At 36.7% G+C, this 18773-nt stretch overlaps 4 protein-coding genes across 5 annotated transcripts in view; 2 read left to right on the top strand and 2 right to left on the bottom strand.

The window, feature by feature from the left end:
* The window catches only part of LOC103508484 (TBC1 domain family member 20-like), a 14927-nt gene extending 8657 nt beyond the window's left edge, over positions 1-6270 (top strand). The window contains exons 7-8 of the mRNA XM_026823080.1: positions 5410-5461; positions 5826-6270. Of these exons, the coding sequence (XP_026678881.1) occupies positions 5410-5461; positions 5826-6075 (302 nt within the window). The 3' untranslated portion in view covers positions 6076-6270. The remainder of the gene's footprint in view (positions 1-5409; positions 5462-5825) is intronic.
* Positions 661-3027, bottom strand: LOC103508473. Of its 2 annotated transcripts, XM_026823086.1 has the most exons (5): positions 2883-3027; positions 2494-2556; positions 2047-2213; positions 1312-1446; positions 661-1054 (listed from the first exon to the last, which is right to left on the bottom strand). In XM_026823086.1, exons 1-5 carry the CDS (start codon positions 2899-2901, stop codon positions 908-910), a joined length of 531 nt encoding a protein of 176 aa, XP_026678887.1. In that variant the 5' UTR covers positions 2902-3027; the 3' UTR covers positions 661-907. The 2 variants fall into 2 exon arrangements, with proteins under 2 accessions (XP_026678887.1, XP_008471247.1); XM_008473025.3 differs by lacking the exons at positions 2494-2556; positions 2883-3027 and adding an exon at positions 2665-2864.
* Positions 6271-6334: 64 nt separating the features above from the next.
* Positions 6335-9108, bottom strand: LOC103508470 (DCN1-like protein 1). The gene is made up of 6 exons (XM_008473023.2): positions 8824-9108; positions 8058-8271; positions 7616-7784; positions 7181-7296; positions 6881-6978; positions 6335-6654 (listed from the first exon to the last, which is right to left on the bottom strand). The coding sequence occupies exons 1-6, from the start codon at positions 8824-8826 to the stop codon at positions 6469-6471; spliced, it is 786 nt and encodes a 261-aa protein (XP_008471245.1). The 5' UTR covers positions 8827-9108; the 3' UTR covers positions 6335-6468.
* A 429-nt stretch (positions 9109-9537) lies between these two features.
* The window catches only part of LOC103508480, a 20083-nt gene continuing 10847 nt past the window's right edge, over positions 9538-18773 (top strand). The window contains exon 1 of the mRNA XM_026823079.1: positions 9538-9638. Coding sequence (XP_026678880.1) covers positions 9538-9638 — 101 coding nt within the window. The remainder of the gene's footprint in view (positions 9639-18773) is intronic.

Here is an 18773-nt window from a genome sequence, read left to right as displayed (position 1 = left end):
ATATATATATATATAGTAGAACCTTGGTAAAAACGAAATGAAGTTCCCATTCATCCGAGTCACACAAACGAAATTGTGACGGGGTAGATTATTTCACCCGTTCTAGTGACTGAGAGGTGAAACTTGGAAAACAATATTATTCTTCCTTAAAAATTATGGACCCATGGATGATGTTACCGGTTTAAAAAAGGTCATACTAATAAATGGTTAACTTATCCGACCGTTCATAATTGGTTCGACCCACTAAGTTTCTTTTAAAAATGTTATTATTCGTAATATTCGGTAAGATAAAAAATTAATATGGATCGATTATCCATCCATTGTGGGGATATAAAATACATGTATATATCAAATAACTACCAATAACAAGAAATAAAGAAAGATTTAGGATGTAATTAATCCACACAGTACGTGTTCCAATTCAACTTTTTTTATCCTCCATCGTGACTTTGGATGTAGTAGGATATTTTTAATTACAGGAGATTGTTGCTTTCCGTTCTATTCTATTAGTTCTGTAAAGGCGAAGGGGGAAGGACCACTGTTGACTATTGCTTCCAGTGCAAACTTACCCGGATAAGTCACTCGTATAAGGGGGTATTATTTACTTGCCCCGGGTATTTACACCGATGGATGTATGTTTTTCTCGTCCAAAGCGGGTTATTTTTTTTTTTTTGATAGCCAGATGATCAGCCACTCTTGACTACCAGGGAAGACATGAACTCAAATGTAATCCCTTGCTGAGCATAGGAAAGTATATTCCCAATCCAATTATAAGTAGGAGGAATCAAGTAACCCTCATTGTTGATAAATATGTAGTATCCAATATCTAAGTACAGAAAATTCTCACACTAATTTCACAAGGTTTTTCTCACACTAAATATTTCATTGAAAAATCAAGATCCATAGGTTAGGAATGAAGTACTTCTTGCCAGATCTGTGCAGTCTTGTTGAGATTTTCAATAATCCTTCTACATTTACTAACATCTTGCATGGCACATTCAATTTCCTTTAACATTTTCAATTCTCCTTGGGCCAAAATGGTCAGCAGTTGTGTCTAGGAAGAAAGAAAGTAATTTAATGTTAGCATGAACACCAGAACAATGACATTATGTATTGACTTCTTGAGTCAGAATAAGTAGTTCTTTTTAGGCCAGACTTTATTAAGTGTGGAAAAGAAATATTCAATTTATACTGTTCATAAAACACTGCTTTAAAATAAATGTACAGTTTCGAAGAACTCCATCCTGTTTTATAAGTCCAGAGTCATTCAATTTATCCTTCTCTAGGTCACCTGGTATTATTATAACTTACTTTTCTGTAATTGTTTTCCAGTTCCTTAACTTCTTCATCAATATTATTTGAGGAATCTTCAGAATAATTTCTGTACACCTCATCCTCTGGGAATAAAACATGAGGTGCAATCTTGAACAACTCGGAAATTGAAGTCTGAAAACAATATGAGGTGATGCCTCACTCAAAGAATACTTTTTAACACAATAAATCACAAATACATATATCTCTTTTAGATTTTCCAATCATACAGTGCAAGATATGAGAGGTGAATTTCCAAATCCCACCTTTTCATTTCACTTCCTTCTCTTATCATTTTGTATTCAATATTTCAGGGGGGTTTCTCTCTTAATAGCACTGATAGGTGCCGAGATATTTTGGTGGTATATACCTTAACTTCTTCATCAATATTATTTGAGGAATCTTCAGAATAATTTCTGTACACCTCATCCTCTGGGAATAAAACATGAGGTGCAATCCTGAACAACTCGGAAATTGAAGTCTGAAAACAATATGAGGTGATGCCTCACTCAAAGAATAGTTTTTAACACAATAAATCACAAATACATATATCTCTTTTAGATTTTCCAATCATACAGTGCAAGATATGAGAGGTGAATTTCCAAATCCCACCTTTTCATTTCACTTCCTTCTCTTATCATTTTGTATTCAATATTTCAGGGGGGTTTCTCTCTTAATAGCACTGATAGGTGCCAAGATATTTTCGTGGTACATAAAATAAAAACATAAACTTACATTAAACTCCTCAAGGGGTCCCTTCAAATTGTTCTGGAATGTATCCTTGAATTTTTGCATACATTTTTCTAAATTTTGTTTGTGCTGGTCTGTTTTGCATTTCTCACTGAGCTTTTTCTGTAGGGCTTTAATATTGGAGTTCAATAAGGAGATGAGTTTTCTTTCAACTGAAAATAAATGATAAAATGCAAGTTAGATCCAGTGTGCTAGTGATTTTAATCCAAATTTTTAGGAAGTAGGTAAAATAGGTATTATTTTATGATACATTTACCAAGAAGTACTTTTTAACTTCATTTTGTTTCAAAGATTAAAGTAATAAAAAAAAGTCTCTTGTGAAATATTATTAATTTATTTAATATTATACCCTTGTAGCTCGCAGCGGGCCGCACAATTTGACCAGGCGGGCCGCCAGTTTGACAATTTGACATGCCTGTTCTAAATACTTACAATCTTGTTGTACAGTCAAGGTAGAGTAGCCAAAGAATTTTACACTATACTCCGATTCTGAGACGCTCTTCCGTATTAATTTATTTAATATTATACCCTTGTAGCTCGCAGCGGGCCGCACAATTTGACCAGGCGGGCCGCCAGTTTGACATGCCTGTTCTAAATACTTACAATCTTGTTGTACAGTCAAGGTAGAGTAGCCAAAGAATTTTACACTATACTCCGATTCTGAGAGTTTACTGGTATCTGCCATGATTCTTCAATTTAGAAATATTGTGATTTTATTCTTTTTTGTAATAATTACAGCTTTATCTTCTCTTGACACAAAAAATAATCCAATTATCCAAAAATTCCAAAAGCCAAAAGTAAAAATGAGTCGCTGAACGAACGTTTACTGGTATCTGCCATGATTCTTCAATTTAGAAATATTGTGATTTTATTCTTTTTTGTAATAATTACAGCTTTATCTTCTCTTGAAACAAAAAAATAATCCAAAAATTCCAAAAGCCAAAAGTAAAAATGAGTCGCTGAGGCTGAATGAACGGTTGAGATTCTGAGAGTTTACTGGTATCTGCCATGATTCTTCAATTTAGAAATATTGTGATTTTATTCTTTTTTGTAATAATTACAGCTTTATTTTCTCTTGAAACAAAAAATAATCCAAAAATTCCAAAACCAAAAGTAAAAATGAGTCGCTGAACGAACGGTTGAAAAGAGTTGTTTTGAATTTCAAATTTCGCGGCACTGCACTGTTTTGTTTTCAAGCGCTGTTCACACGATGCCTTAAAAATTGGGCCCTATTCAAGGAAAATGATTTGAACATTTTTTGATCTTGTATCTGATTTTCCGCTTTCAAAGCGGCGCGGCGACCCTAGACCCTAGATGCTCAAAAAAGTCTCAAGAGACCTTCAAAAGTCCCTAAATCTAGGGTCAAAATCCCCGATATGGTCACACTGGGTTGAAAAGAGTTGTTTTGAATTTCAAATTTCGCGGCACTGTTTTGTTTTCAAGCGCTGTTCACACGATGCCTTAAAAATTGGGCCCTATTCAAGGAAAATAATTTTGAACATTTTTTAATCTTGTATCTGATTTTCCGCTTTCAAAGCGGCGCGGCGGGGAAATAAATTACCCATGCAAAGTGCAAATAATTATTGTAAAGTGAAAAAAGTACCTAGCTTATTTTAAACTATCTGTCAGCCAGTAAAAAAGAAAAAAAATTGATTATCGACGCAGCCGACCCTAGTGGATGATCACCCGCCATTTTCCCTGTCAGCAAAAGTTCAGTTCCATTTCCCAAGTTCCACTTTTCACGGCTGGAGAAGTTTAGTGTGGAAAATGGCAGAATTTTTTCCGGTTCGGTAGGTACTTCTTTTTGGAGTTTTTTGTTCTTGGTAGTTAACTGGTTTTATAATCGTCCGTCTCGTATCGTGATTTCGTAAATAATTACCTAATCGTGTGTGGTTTTTGGTGATTTCTCTCCTAATCGTAAGATCACGATGGGACTCGTGTTTTTTTGCTTCTCAATTATTATCACCACGAGGTTAGGTGTATCCCAAAATAACCAGCAGCATGTGCATGTCACCGTCTCGTATCGTGATTTCGTAAATAATTACCTAATCGTGTGTGGTTTTTGGTGATTTCTCTCCTAATCGTAAGATCACGATGGGACCCGTGTTTTTTTGCTTCTCAATTATTATCACCACGAGGTTAGGTGTACCTATCCCAAAATAACCAGCAGCATGTGCATGTCCCAGACAGAAATCTGTCCACATATCAATCACGCACAACATCGCTTAACTTACGTGATCTGTTAGGAGGTCCATTTAAAAATTCTACTGCTACCGGCTAGGTCTAATTTTAGTCAATCATTTTGTGTCACTTCAAAGGATTTTTTGTAGGTACATCCCATTGGGCCCTTGAGTAGGTACTCTGTAATAACTGTTCTAAATTATAAAATGGCCTTTAGTGCCTAGATTTTTTTTTGTCAGCTCCCATGGATTTGTACATCCTATTGGGCCCTTGAGTACCTACTCTGTAATAACTGTTCTAAATTATAAAATGGCCTTTAGTGCCTAGATTTTTTTTTTGTCAGCTCCCATGGAGTAGTGGTCACTGCGCTCGCGTTGCACGCGGGAGACCCGGGTTCGATTCCCGGCGGGGTCAAGAAATTTGTATCATCTAAATTCTAAATGATTGATTCCGTGATTCCCACCTTTTCATTTCACTTCCTTCTCTTATCATTTTGTATTCAATATTTCAGGGGGGTTTCTCTCTTAATAGCACTGATAGGTGCCAAGATATTTTCGTGGTACATAATATTGTTTCACCAAGGGGAAGGGGAAATGTCTTGATTATCTTATCTTGCCTCTTGTTAAGACATTAATTTTATAGGATGATGTAGGTAGGTACCTCTATTTTTTTCAACTTAACCTTGTGCATAACACCTAATTAATGTAGGATTTAGAAAGAAATAAAGAACAATAACCATCAATAAAAATATATATATAATAATCGAGTGCACTCGAGTGAAGTCAAACTCGAGTCCACTCGAGTAAAATCATTCACTCGGCCCATCACTACTAATTAATGTAGGATTTAGAAAGAAATAAAGAACAATAACCATCAATAAATATATATGTACATAAAATAGGTAGGGGTGTACCTACCAAGAGCTAGGTATAATTAAAAAATAGAATGGCTTATAATGCTTATTATTGTAAAAATTTTCTTTGAATCACCCAGCTTGGTTAATACTTGCCAGCCTATTCAATGGTAAATAATCATACTGGAAAAAATTTGCCATTGTAGTAGGTACCCAGGTTTTAAAAAATTCCTTCTTTATTATAACAATAAAGGTTCAAAGTGGAGAGTCAGTGATCTTGGCCACTTTATTGAATGGGCAGTGTTAAAATAGAGAATATCCACCCGACCAAATCAAGCAGGAAGTGGATGAACGAGTTATCAGAGAGTACGTTTAATAGGATTAGGAAAGTCGTGTGGTGTTCACACCAGATTTTTCTGTTTAATAGAGGGAACTATAACAACGGAGTTTTTATCGTCCCGAAATCGTAGAGAAGAGGACGGGATTGAACGTCAGTCTTTCCGAGAGCGAACTTTAGCGGGATAAAGCTGCCACTTAATAAAATATAGCGGGGGAATGCAGCAAGTATACTTAGCTGTTCCCTCAGAGGGAAACATCGATTCAATTTTTTATCTGTAAAAAAAAGCTCACCCCGGGCGGGAATCGAACCCGCGACCTAGCGCTTACAAGGCAGACGCCCTACCCACCAAGCCGACTAATGTTACTAATGGATGTGATCATTTCTTTCCAGAGCTGAGAAACGTAAAAAAGAAATGGAGGAGATTGCCGTCCGTCGTAAACTCCTAGAACAGGCTAAACTGAATCGAGCCAAGGCGGCCAACTCACTAAGACAACGTCTCTTCTATTGGGTGCCCTCTTGGGTTGCGCCCACTACCAAGTTTGGGCTTGTATTTTGGACAGCCAGCATTGCCGTGGGGCTCTATGCCATGATGAAAGTTTCGGATGCCAATCCCAACCTCATTCCCCTGTATCAAAGGTAACGAAATATCAGGAGCCCCCACCCCTCCCGGGGTAAACAGTTAGTTACCTATAGGATAACAAGTATCTGCTGATTATGTTAAAGCGGTCTTCTTGATCCCTTGTGTGCGGAATCCATTTTTGTTTAGGACTCCCTGCTGATAGATTTTCATCGCAATCCCTGCTGATAGATTTAATCAAGTTATTCCACACCCCTAAGTCATTTACTATTCAATATTTGATTAAGTCCTCTGGACAAGCCCAAAAAAATTATTACACACACCACACACATTTACGAAAATACAATCCCCTATAAATCTTATAAAATATTACAGGCCCATTCCTACCATTGCTTTGGAACAAGATGTTCTCCTTTTTGTTGCAGTAACGCCTGCTTCACACACGCACTTTATTCCTTAATCTTGAGTGCTAGTTGGTTGATTGGCAGCTTTCACTTGGGGCTGTGCCCACTCCACAAAGTCATCAATGAGGACAGGCCAGGCTCCTTCTTCATCGTAGTTACTCATGTCTTCATTTGTGGCCGTTGCAAAATCTAGCAGTAAATTCCATGTGTCTTTGGGTATTGAACGCTTGTGATGTTCCTGAAAATCAAATACCATTTTTATTTTATTAAAAAGTCTTAAAATAAAGATGGAAAATAGTGGGAGTTTTTCAATATAGTTTTCTTTATCTTAAGCCCAATACCTCTACCTCATAACATTAGGTGATGATTAATGTATAATTCATCAGTTTATCAGTGTATTGTTCTTTTCTTTCCCATATCTCTTTCAGGAGTTGTCAACCCATCACCACAGAGCATTAACATACCTGTAAGAATGTACACCACAGATGAAGAAATTTGAACCTCCCCTGCAGAACAATGTTCCAATAAGTAATAGCCATATCCAGATCCAATCCCTTTTGGCCTGGATTTTTGGCATAGTTGAAAGTAAACTGGTAGAAATCTTTGAACTTTAAATTATCTTTGAGTTCAGCTTCCAATGAGGGCAGCCTCATTTTCAATTTTTCTATGCTATCACAACTGAAACAAAAGCAAGGATTTAAATTTTAGTTTTACCATTCTCTCTCCCTTCTCTTTTCTTGATGCTCTATCCAATCCCTTTTGGCCTGGATTTTTGGCATAGTTGAAAGTAAACTGGTAGAAATCTTTGAACTTTAAATTATCTTTGAGTTCAGCTTCCAATGAGGGCAGCCTCATTTTCAATTTTTCTATGCTATCACAACTGAAACAAAAGCAAGGATTTAAATTTTAGTTTTACCATTCTCCCTCCCTTCTCTTTTCTTGATGCTCCTATGGAGAAATGCTGAAAAACAGCCACCTTCCTGCTCAACAGCAGGCTGCCAAGATGACAAAGGATACCATGTTTAAGGGATACTGATAAACATGAAGATTTGGTTCAGTCCATTGAGTCAAATAATGGTAACTGTGTACACAATGAGCTCAGTCCATTTAAACTGGGCTTATGTAATAATAAATTAGCTATTGTTTGATAGTTCTTTGGGAATTTTGAATACAACCATTTTGCAATCTGCAAAGCTTACCCTAATTCTAACATGCCATTCATGAATTCATCTCTTGAAAATTCACATTGTGCTGCAGCTTTGAATCTCCATGCAATGATGAGAACAAGCTTTGATTCAGGACTTAGACTTAAATCATCCAAAAACTTCATTATGCCCTCCACTAAAATTTTGTCTGGTTCAGAAGCATCTGAAAAATTGCAGTAAATTGTAAAATTATATTAATGAAAAGAGGAAAAGACAGAATACAAAATTTTAATCAATAAATAATAATAAAACAATGCTTAGCACTGTACTTGTTCTTGGTACAATTGAGAAAAGGAAATGATCAACAAAGGAGACCTAAATATGCCGATGTCAATCTCACAATTGTTAAGGTTGTCTCTTCCTGGTCCATTGTGTGCCACATCCATTTTAGTTTAGGACTATTGCAAATTGCACTGCCCAATCTCACAATACTCACCCTTATATTTTGAGTACAAGCTTTCTAGCTTCTTCCTATCTACACTGGATTTTTGTTCCTTGTAGTAAGCACTAGGATTTTGAAAATAATTATCTGATGCCAGATCCAACTTCCAATCATTTTGAGACAAACAGTTGATTGCTGTCAGCTCTCCTGTTTGAGTAAAAGATATGAATCTTTTGACTTTATCCTTTTGAGATGATTTCAATTTATGCTGAAACAAGAGTATGTTGAAATTAACTTATAACTCCCAAAGATAATAAATTTGGTAGGAAAACAACATCACTACATAGGTCTTGGAAGACTCGGTAACTTTGTGAAAGTTCATTCTATTTGGTTGTATTGAAAAAAGTAACAAAATAAAATAATACAACCCAATACTACTTGGACCTTTGACTCTGTGTGAAATTAATGTTGACATCAGAACTGAGATTTAGAAACACTTATATCAAGGAGATTCAGTGGTGAATAACTGTACCTCTAGCCAACATTACCTACACATAAATATGTTGCATCAAGTAAGTACCTATTCTGGGAGGTACACAAGCCAATTTGGTGATGTGACTTGTGAATGTTGTTGGTTATTGTCAGGAACTAACTATTAGGTCATAATTCATGATAGAGCTTTTCTCTTTCTGTACTAAACATTTCATGATCTCTGTGGATCTCTCTTTTGAAGTTGAACCGAAGATAAGCTTGTGTTCTCAGCACTGCTCATGAAAACACCATGGAAAGTGAATAGAAAGAAGACAAGCAAACGACTTACCATTTTCTAAATGTAGTGGCCTTTGAGACCCTATAGCTGAGGTTGAACTTAAAATAATTTCATCAAGGGGTGATGACCAGTGTTGTTATGTGCTTCTTTCACTTGAAATGTTCTGTTCGAAAAACACTTTGATAGTTTGCTAAGGACAACTGTAATTTGTAAGTAGGATAGGATTTATAGCTAATTAAAGAAAAGAGAGTTATCAAACGTAAAAATACAAAAAATTGAACAGAAACCCAGCACACAGGGCTTCTCCTTCTTCAAAAATATTTCTCAAGGAAAATAAAAAAAGTGAGAAAAACATTTTGTGCTCGTTGAAAAACATTGAACCGGTAGCAGTGGCGGATCTGAGGGGGGGTGGGGCGAAACCTGCTCTTTTTTTTATTGTAGGTAGCAGCATTAGGGGCCCCGTTTCATTTTATTTATGGGGTAATATGCTTCACTGAATAGGCCCCATTCAAACGTTGACCTTTCTTCATCAGTTATTGTTTCACCAAGGGGAAGGGGAAATGTCTTGATTATCTTATCTTGCCTCTTGTTAAGCATAGCGACCGGTGCCAGCATGGTAGGTAAACATTGGATTTTAGGATTATTGAGATATTGGGAAAATCCTACAATGCTGCAGTGAGTATCAAAGTTGGGACATAGGTAGTAACACAAAGAAACTGCATTTACATTTTTTCTTTTTTTTTTTGTGACGGGTCAAAATTTGGCATGAGTTCCATTCTCGAGTTGTACTGCCTTGCACGTTGGTCTCATGCTTCCATGGAAGTATTCCAAGAGATGGGAGATGACAACAAGTTCCTGTCCATCAGGTTAGTGTTGAAATTTTATTACCTAATTCTAGGTAGAATAGAATAGAATATAGATACCTACCTACCTACCTTGTTTATCCTGCTCGAATGAGACTACCTATAGGTAGATAGAAAGTGAAGGAAAAACTAGAACAAAAAAACACCTATTGTCTAGTCTAGGTCTATAGTTCATCCAGATCCATGTGACAATGAGTTTGTGGACACTTGGAGAAAGTAAATTGGTTCCCATTTTCAATTTTTGTTTAGAATTATTTCGACTTGTTAATTGATCACATTTTCTGTCAACGCTCACGGAAGAGGTCGATACCTAAGTACGGATTAAAACGAAACGACCGTCCGTCGTCACTTATTTCGAAAGAGCCACAAAGTTAACCCTGAAAGGGCCTTCTGTAATACGTATGTACCTAGTACCTACCTATACTGTGTAGAATCAGTAGAATGTAGGTACCTATCTGGAATCCCTGCATCTGAATTTAGAGGATTTTAACCTGATTGAAAAGTAACAGCTTCTGTGGCGTTTACGGTCAGGGATGGTGAATTGTGAACCCCTCCGGGACCTTTGTTCTTAGAGGAGAAGCTAGTAACTAGTTACTAGTTGTTAGGCTATTAGGTATGTTAATATGTATTAGGACATTAGGTAATGACTTTTTTCGTCGAGGTAGCTATTTGCTATTTACTTTTATCCATTAGTTTCTATGGGCCAGCCCATTGGAAAAATTAATACCTATAATGTAGGACTGTAGGTGGCTATTTACCTACTTTTATCCATTAGTTTCTATGGGCCAGCCCATTGGAAAAATTAATACCTATAATGTAGGTATTGTTGTATAGTCCATCTTCCAGGTAAAATTTTAACTGGTTAATCCATATATCCTATGACTAGGACTCTTGGAAAATTCTTAGTGTCTACTGTGGGTTGTTCATCTTTATCTACTGATTCTGTTCTTATAGTTCTTTGGTTTCAATATTTCTTTGGTTATTTCACTAGTCGGCTTCCGAGGTGATTGTAAGGTGTGGCCTTTTTGTACCTACTTATTACCATTTTTTTAGCCAAGTAAATGGGTAGATAAGTAGGTACCTGGCTCACCTCCCAAGATTTCTAACAAACATACCTAGAAAACGAAATTTTAAAACTTGCTGAACTTTTTTTTTTTCTTCTTTTTTCTATATTTTAATTCCTTTTTTTCTTCATCTATAGAATTGTGCTTCCTCAATTTTCAAGTCTGATGGAAGTAGGGAAGTGATTCTTCAGTTGAATCATCAAACCAAATTCCCGTAGAGTGAGCGTTATCTTTCATTGACCTATAGAATTGTGCTTCCTCAATTTTCAAGTCTGATGGAAGTAGGGAAGTGATTCTTCAGTTGAATCATCAAACCAAATTCCCGTAGATAAGTTGTAGGTAACTTAGATTCCTTTTTAATTTAAGATATCTGCCTAAATCTAGATGGAATCATTTACCGGGGCAAACTATAATGTAGGTAGGTACAACCTATAACCAAGAATCAGGTAGTAAAAGTTTGGACCAAGTTTCGAGCGTTCATGTTCGAGCAGTAGGCACTATCACCTACCTAGCTATCTGCGTATACTTAATTAGGTAGTAAGTAATTACTTATTTGTCACCTGAGCTTGTTAGACAAACATTGTGCTTGTCAACACGGGGATTCTTCTTTTTAAACTTTTAATGCATTTCAGAGTCAATCCTTTTTTACTTTCTTTTCCCTTTTCTTTTGCCCCTTCCCTGCCTAAATCTAGATGGAATCATTTACCGGGGCAAACTATAATGTAGGTACAACCTATAACCAAGAATCAGGTAGTAAAAGTTTGGATCAAGTTTCGAGCGTTCATGTTCGAGCAGTAGGCACTATTACCTACCTAGGTGTTTCTTATAATACGGGTAGCTAAGTATCTGCGTATACTTAATTAGGTAAGTAGTAATTACTTATTTGTCACCTGAGCTTGTTAGACAAACATTGTGCTTGTCAACACGGGGATTCTTCTTTTTAAACTTTTAATGCATTTCAGAGTCAATCCTTTTTTACTTTCTTTTCCCTTTTCTTTTGCCCCTTCCTTTTTTTTTTTTTACTTTCTTCAATTCAATTGCTCAAAAGCTTTCCGAAATTAACTTCATATTATTACGTATCTCTCCCTTCCTTCCTTCCTTCATCCCTTTCTCTTTCAGCCTTCCTTCCTCTTATTTTAATCTATTTGTTCGGATTTTTTTCGACCTTCTACTTACTGTCATTGTCATTTCAATTAAATCCCTACATTTTTTTAATCAAGGAGGTAGATACCTATTAGATTTTATTTAAAAAGGGTTTCTTTTTTTACCTACTAAGGATGTATTGTAGGTACCTACGGTGTATAATTTTGGTGAGCTTCTTTTACTTGAATTTAACAAGGTAGGTACAGGTTACATTATTTTACCCCTTTTTCGTTTTAATAAGTAGGTAGGTAGGTAGGTAGGTACTTCCTCTTTTCTTTTGTCAAATCGGAATTTTTCAAGTTTCCATAGAACGGAATTGGTCGAGCCACGAAAAAACTTCTGTTCTTAGGTACTTTCTTAAACTAAAAAAAAAAAAAAAAGAAGTGGGGGGAGCCACAAAAAAAATTTTTTTTTTTGAGTTTTTACAAAAAAAAAAAAAAAAAAAAAAAAAAAATCGAGAGAGAGAAGGAGGGAGAAAGGAAAGGGTTGTTCCCCCTGTCTCGACGGATAATGATAAAATTGTAAAAAGATTAATGGAACTCTCGAAAGAAAACGGAAGAAAAGGCAACACGGTAGGAGGTAGAAACGGGCGAGCGAAAGAGGGTTGATGAAAATAGGAAGGGCATAAATTAAAAGAGAGAAAATTTTCGCATTCTCCCTACATGATGTATATTTGTATATCTAGAATTTTAGACACTAGGAATATAAGTAGGAAATAGTACCTGTACTATAGCAATAGCAAGTAGCTAACTCCCAAGTATTAGATTAGGATACGAGGAGATTGCTCTCTGGAGTTAAATAAATAAACTCGGAGGAGAGAGGGAGAAGTAGCTAACTCCCAAGTATTAGATTAGGATACGAGGAGATTGCTCTCTGGAGTTAAATAAATAAACTCGGAGGAGAGAGGGAGAGAGAGGGAGGGAGGAAGTGATGTATCGAGCTTAAGAGATTTTCTTCTTTTTGTACCTATGTGCCTCCCTACAACTAATATCTTACATACCTACATAGGGAACCTCACAATTGTTACAAGGTAAAAAGCTGTTGGTTCGGCGTAGGTCACACGATTCAAAATCACTTGGTTCTTGGTTCATTTATATGACTTTAAAAGAAATTTTCATAATTATCTGAAGAGCCTACCTATTAATGATATAGGTCGGCGTAGGTCACACGATTCAAAATCACTTGGTTCTTGGTTCATTTATATGACTTTAAAAGAAATTTTCATAATTATCTGAAGAGCCTTACCTATTAATGATATAGGTACTGACTGATATGCGTACCTAAGGTACGAGTTTTACAAAAAGCCATGCGATATGCGATCAACCCCAATCAGAGAGTTGATCCGGAAGTCTGCTTTGCCTTTTACAATACCTCGCACGCCATAGTAAACAGTATGACCAACATGAAGTCAATAAAACGAGAGAAGTGAAATGAATTTTCAAACAATCCAGGCAGGTGGTCAACTTTCTAAGCTACACGAGGCAAAAGGAGAAGAGGGCGTGAGTCATGGGATATTTTAAGTGCTTCTCGTGCTATTGTTGTTTTAGTTCTAGAAAAAAAAATCCCTTTTGTTTTTAATGACTCGACTTTCTAAGCTACACGAGGCAAAAGGAGAAGAGGGCGTGAGTCATGGGATATTTTAAGTGCTTCTCGTGCTATTGTTGTTTTAGTTCCAGAAAAAAAATCCCTTTTGTTTTTAATGACTCACAACAAGTTCCTGTCCATCAGGTTAGTGTTGAAATTTTATTACCTAATTCTAGGTAGAATAGAATAGAATATAGATACCTACCTACCTTGTTTATCCTGCTCGAACTACCTATAGGTAGATAGAAAGTGAAGGAAAAACTAGAACAAAAAAACACCTATTGTCTAGTCTAGGTCTATAGTATTATACGGATGGGTATACCGTATACCTACCATTTATAAAAAAATGTATGTTCTGAGTTTTTTATCGATCAAAAATAAATGGAAACTTGTTAATGATAATATAGTTCATCCAGATCAATGTGACAATGAGTTATCAAACCAAAATGAAGGTACCAATCAGATTGTAGGAAATCCTTACATTGTTGCAATTGAGGTAAAGGTCTATTTTTGATAAACTCTCTCTTTCACTTATTTCGAAAGAGCCACAAAGTTAACTCTAAAAGGGCCTTCTGTAATACGTATGTACCTAGTACCTACCTATACTGTGTAGAATAAGTAGAATGTAGGTACCTATCTGGAATCCCTGGATCAATTTGTCCTTGCAGTCAAAAGTTTTCCAACGGAATTCTGAAAAACGGTCCGGTGTTTCAAATCCCAAATGCCCTGCCAAACAGAAAGGTAAAATGGGGGTGGAAATTAAAAAACCCCTCTCCGGTACAAATTTAATCCGTGCATAAATTTATAGCATAATAATTTCTCCGCACCAATAAGCTCGATACCAAATTCAGCACTTTTTACTTTTCCTGCACTCTCTCTCAGCAGCAAGAACCCCTTTACTGACACAGGAGCTTTAACCTGTAAATTCAAACTCGCAGAGAGAGCGAGAGAGAGAGAGAGAGAAAGAAAGAAAGAAAGAGAGAGAGAGAGAGAGAGAGAGAGAGAGAGGGAGGGAGAGAGAGAAAGAGAAAACTAATTAAAGTTTCTCTCTCTCAGCAGCAAGAACCCCTTTACTGACACAGGAGCTTTAACCTGTAAATTCAAACTCGCAGAGAGAGCGAGAGAGAGAGAGAAAGAAAGAAAGAAAGAAAGAAAGAAAGAGAGAGAGAGGGAGGGAGAGAGAGAAAGAGAAAACTAATTAAAGTTTTTTTTTTAATAAAGTTTTCCTAAAGCTCAGGAACCCTCGCACTTTCTGTGTTCGAATCTTGGATAGGTAAATTGTAGAATTTTTACATGTTCCGTTATTCCTTGTGATTCTAGGGATCGAAGGTCTTTGATGTTATTCCATAGTGTTATTTGGTGAACTCAAAATTTTGGTTATTTGAAAATTTCGGAACTTTAAATTCAAACTTTTTCGTTCGTAGGATACCTACTGATAGAGGGTCGGTACTGAATTTGAAAACAAGGAACTTTTGTGGGGAAAATTGGTACCTATCTAATTCGAAACTTGGTACCTATGTTCATGTAACTACATATCTCACTAGGTAGTTCTAGGGATCGAAGGTCTTTGATGTTATTCCATAGTGTTATTTGGTGAACTCAAAATTTTGGTTATTTGAAAATTTCGGAACTTTAAGTTCAAACTTTTTCGTTCGTATACCCTACTGATAGAGGGTCGGTACTGAATTTGAAAACAAGGAACTTTGATGGGGTAAATTGGTACGTATCTAATTCGAAAGTTGGTACCTATGTTCATGTAAGTATAAGTAACTACATATCTTACTAGGTAGGTATAACCTACACATTTATGTGGACACTTGGAGAAAGTAAATTGGTTCCCATTTTCAATTTTTGTTTAGAATTATTTCGACTTGTTAATTGATCACATTTTCTGTCCACGCTCACGGAAGAGGTCGATACCTAAGTACGGATTAAAACGAAACGACCGTCCGTCGGTTGGGCTACTGACCGTGTAACGAAATGGACAAAACATAGCAATTTACTTTTCCCGTTGCGGGAACCCTTTCCTCTTTCGAAGCTCCTACCTCTCTACCTCTTATTCTCTCTTCTTCCACCTCTTCCTTTCTCCTTCTCCTCCACCATCTCCTCTCCTCCCACCCTCCTCCTTTCTGGTTCTCCTAATCCACCAACTCCTCTCTCTCTTCTCCTTTATCCTCCTCCTCCTTCTCCTCCTCCACCGTATACTTGTCTCTCCACAGACAAATAACTTTCCGTTTAAGTTGTTTATTAAAGTATTTTAAATTATTCTGCCTCCCTCTTTCATCCTCGTCCTGTCTTCTATTTCTTGCCTCCTCCTCCTCTTCCTCTTTCCTCTCCTCCTCCTCCTCCTCCTCTCTCCTCATTCCTCCGAATAGACCTTTGACTTCCAAACCGCACTGAGCATTATGAGCATCACTATAGGCTCCTCAAGAGAAAATAGACTAAGGAAAACAATGGATGAAATTGAGAAGGAAGAGAGACTTTTTGCAAGTAGGTACCTACCTATCCTTCTAGTCACTAATGGTTGGTAGTTCGAATCCAAGTCAAGTCATAAGATTTGTCGAGGTTTAGGTATTTATGCCCGATCTTACCACAGTTTATATTGAATCCAGACTCCAGAGTTAAAGAAATACAATGTAAATCAGTTAACTATCCTTCTAGTCACTAATGGTTGGTAGTTCGAATCCAAGTCAAGTCATAAGATTTGTCGAGGTTTAGGTATTTATGCCCGATCTTACCTCTTACCACAGTTTATATTGAATCCAGACTCCAGAGTTAAAGAAATACAATGTAAATCAGTTAACTCTTAGTGGTAAGGTCGGCCATAAATGGGGGACGACATCAGCGACCAGGTATTAAATTATTAACCCAATAAAAATACGTACTCGTAAGTGAACTATTATGGTCTAAAGAGGACTTCGGAAGTTCAAACTGGATTTTCAACATCGTCTCACTTTTTGGCAGATGAAATCTCATAATGATAATTGTGTATAAGCACCTCTATCATGATAATGTTCCGTAATACCTGCGGGTTTGCATTCTACTAGTGCTTATCTGCAGTGTGACATCGCCGGTATAACGAGCTACCATTATTGGGATTAGTCCAGAGAGGTGAAACTTTAGAAACTTTGTAGGGATTAGGAAGGAAAGTGAACCTTTTGCACTGAAACTATACCTATTAGGTACCTCTACTGGATGTGAACCTGTACCCTGAAACTAACCCGTGAAGATAATACAATGGCTTTGAGTAAGGGAGGAGAGAGAGGGAAAGAGGGATGGAGGGGGTAAGGAAGGAAATGAAATTTGTGAAATTGGTAGTTATAGGCTTGTAGGTATAGGTATTTTAAGTGTGACTGGCTTAGTAATATTTATAGTTGTCGAGTTTTAAGAAGGTATAGGTAGAGATTGCCCCAGGCTCCCAGGCAATAATTTCGCCTTTTGTTTGTGTGATTTCTCGTATTTCTGTACATTGAATTATAACCAATGCGTACCTAGAGTTTAAATAAATGGGTAGGTACCTATTACCTACCTACCTACTTCTTGGCATGTAGAGGCAGGTACCCCTAGATTTGGCTTTTTGTCTTTGACTTTCTGCTTTTCGTAATTTTCAATTTTTCACTTCTACCTACCTACTTCTTGGCATGTAGAGGCAGGTACCCCTAGATTTGGCTTTTTGTCTTTGACTTTCTGCTTTTCGTAATTTTCAATTATTCACTCCAGAAGTTGTTTGATGATATTTTAGAAGTTTCTAATGATTATTATCTAATCACCTGGAAACACCTCTTTCGTCTCAAGTACATAGAGATGCCGGGGTCCTTGTACGTAAAAGTTAGGAGTGGAGCTGAACTTTGCAAGAACAAACTTCACCGAAAATGCTCGAAAGACTCTCAGTAATGATTGTGATTTGAAGGAGAGAACAAAAAGTAATAATGCACATATTTGTACTTCTTGGCATCATGGAGAGAACAGACAGCTTTTGTCAAGTTAGATAAAAAAAATGTCTGCAACATACTCTCAAAATTATGTAACGTAGTACATAATGGGTAGGTTGTTAGATTTGGTGATTACCTTCATGCCTACGTCGTATTCAAATTCAGAAATCACAGTTTCTAATCTAAAAAGAGATCTATAAGTAGGTAGATAATTCTAAAGCCGAACGATTTTTTCAAGGGTTCAAACGTGTTAAACTCGTCAACTCGTTACTCGTCATGTCTCATTGTAACTTGTAATTCGTGAACTTTTCCGTCACTTTTGTCCTCTTCAAAGTAATTATAATAATAATTTCCATTTCTACAAAATGAATGTCTACTCTCAGCATCAGAAATTCAGAACTTCCAATTCTGTTCATTATTTCTCTCGCACTTAAGGAAGTTTGAAGTGTTTTCGATGTGTTTTGCCTGTAGGTTTGTAAATTTCTCATGCTTCATTAAGTTATGACTTCGTTAACTTAATGAGAAGCTGCATTAAAACGGGTGCACTAAACAACTGATCATAGGCCTTTGTCTAATAACGGCATCGAAAGATATTTGGGGTATTATTTGTACACTGAAGACTTTCGTGGAAGAGAACATGCGACCTTTTCTAAAATTCACAATAAATTATAGGACTAAAACCATCATCATGGTGATGTAGGTAGGTATCTGGTACATTGTAATACCTACTCGTATATTGTAATCGTTTTGATCAGGAGGAGGGTTTTCATTGGTTTTACCAGAGGCAAAAAGAGTGCCACAATAAATTCAAGACATGGATAAAAATGTTCGCAGTCAGCACAAAACAGTTTGCACAATCCAACCTTGCTTCAGCAAAATCAGAAAAGATTGCTAATGTTCGCAGTCAGCACAAAACAGTTTGCACAATCCAACCTTGCTTCAGCAAAATCAGAAAAGATTGCTGATAATAATGTTCTTCGGGGGCGGATTGAATTACATTGGAGAGCATTTTAAATGAAGAAGAAATCTTCGGTTAGCTCGTGGCATTATTTATCAATAAGATGAGGTATTTTTGCTTTCCCCTTTTTGCCCGCGAGTATGGCAAATTTGTTCTACGTTAGCTCCGAATAGTGTCTGCGGATTGAACTTGGCAATTTTGAGCGTTTTTTCCGACAGTTTGAGTTTTGATTATTTTTTCAATCTTCCTTTTGATCTCATTTATACTTTCTATTTCATTTTCTTGTGGATTTGAATGGATTCAATCCATTTTGGGGTCCCCTGAGTTTGTCTTCGTAGAGTAAGTCGGTCGCGTGTTTATGGCTTGACCCTACTAGCTTGACAACGAAACCTTTAGACTGCACAATCTCGTAGATCGGAAGAGCGTCGCGTAGGGAAAGAGGGTAGATCTCGGTGGT

Source organism: Diaphorina citri, unplaced genomic scaffold, assembly GCF_000475195.1.
Source record: "Diaphorina citri unplaced genomic scaffold, Diaci psyllid genome assembly version 1.1 scaffold403, whole genome shotgun sequence".
NCBI lineage: Eukaryota > Metazoa > Arthropoda > Insecta > Hemiptera > Psyllidae > Diaphorina > Diaphorina citri.
This window is presented reverse-complemented; position numbering and strand designations above follow the sequence as displayed.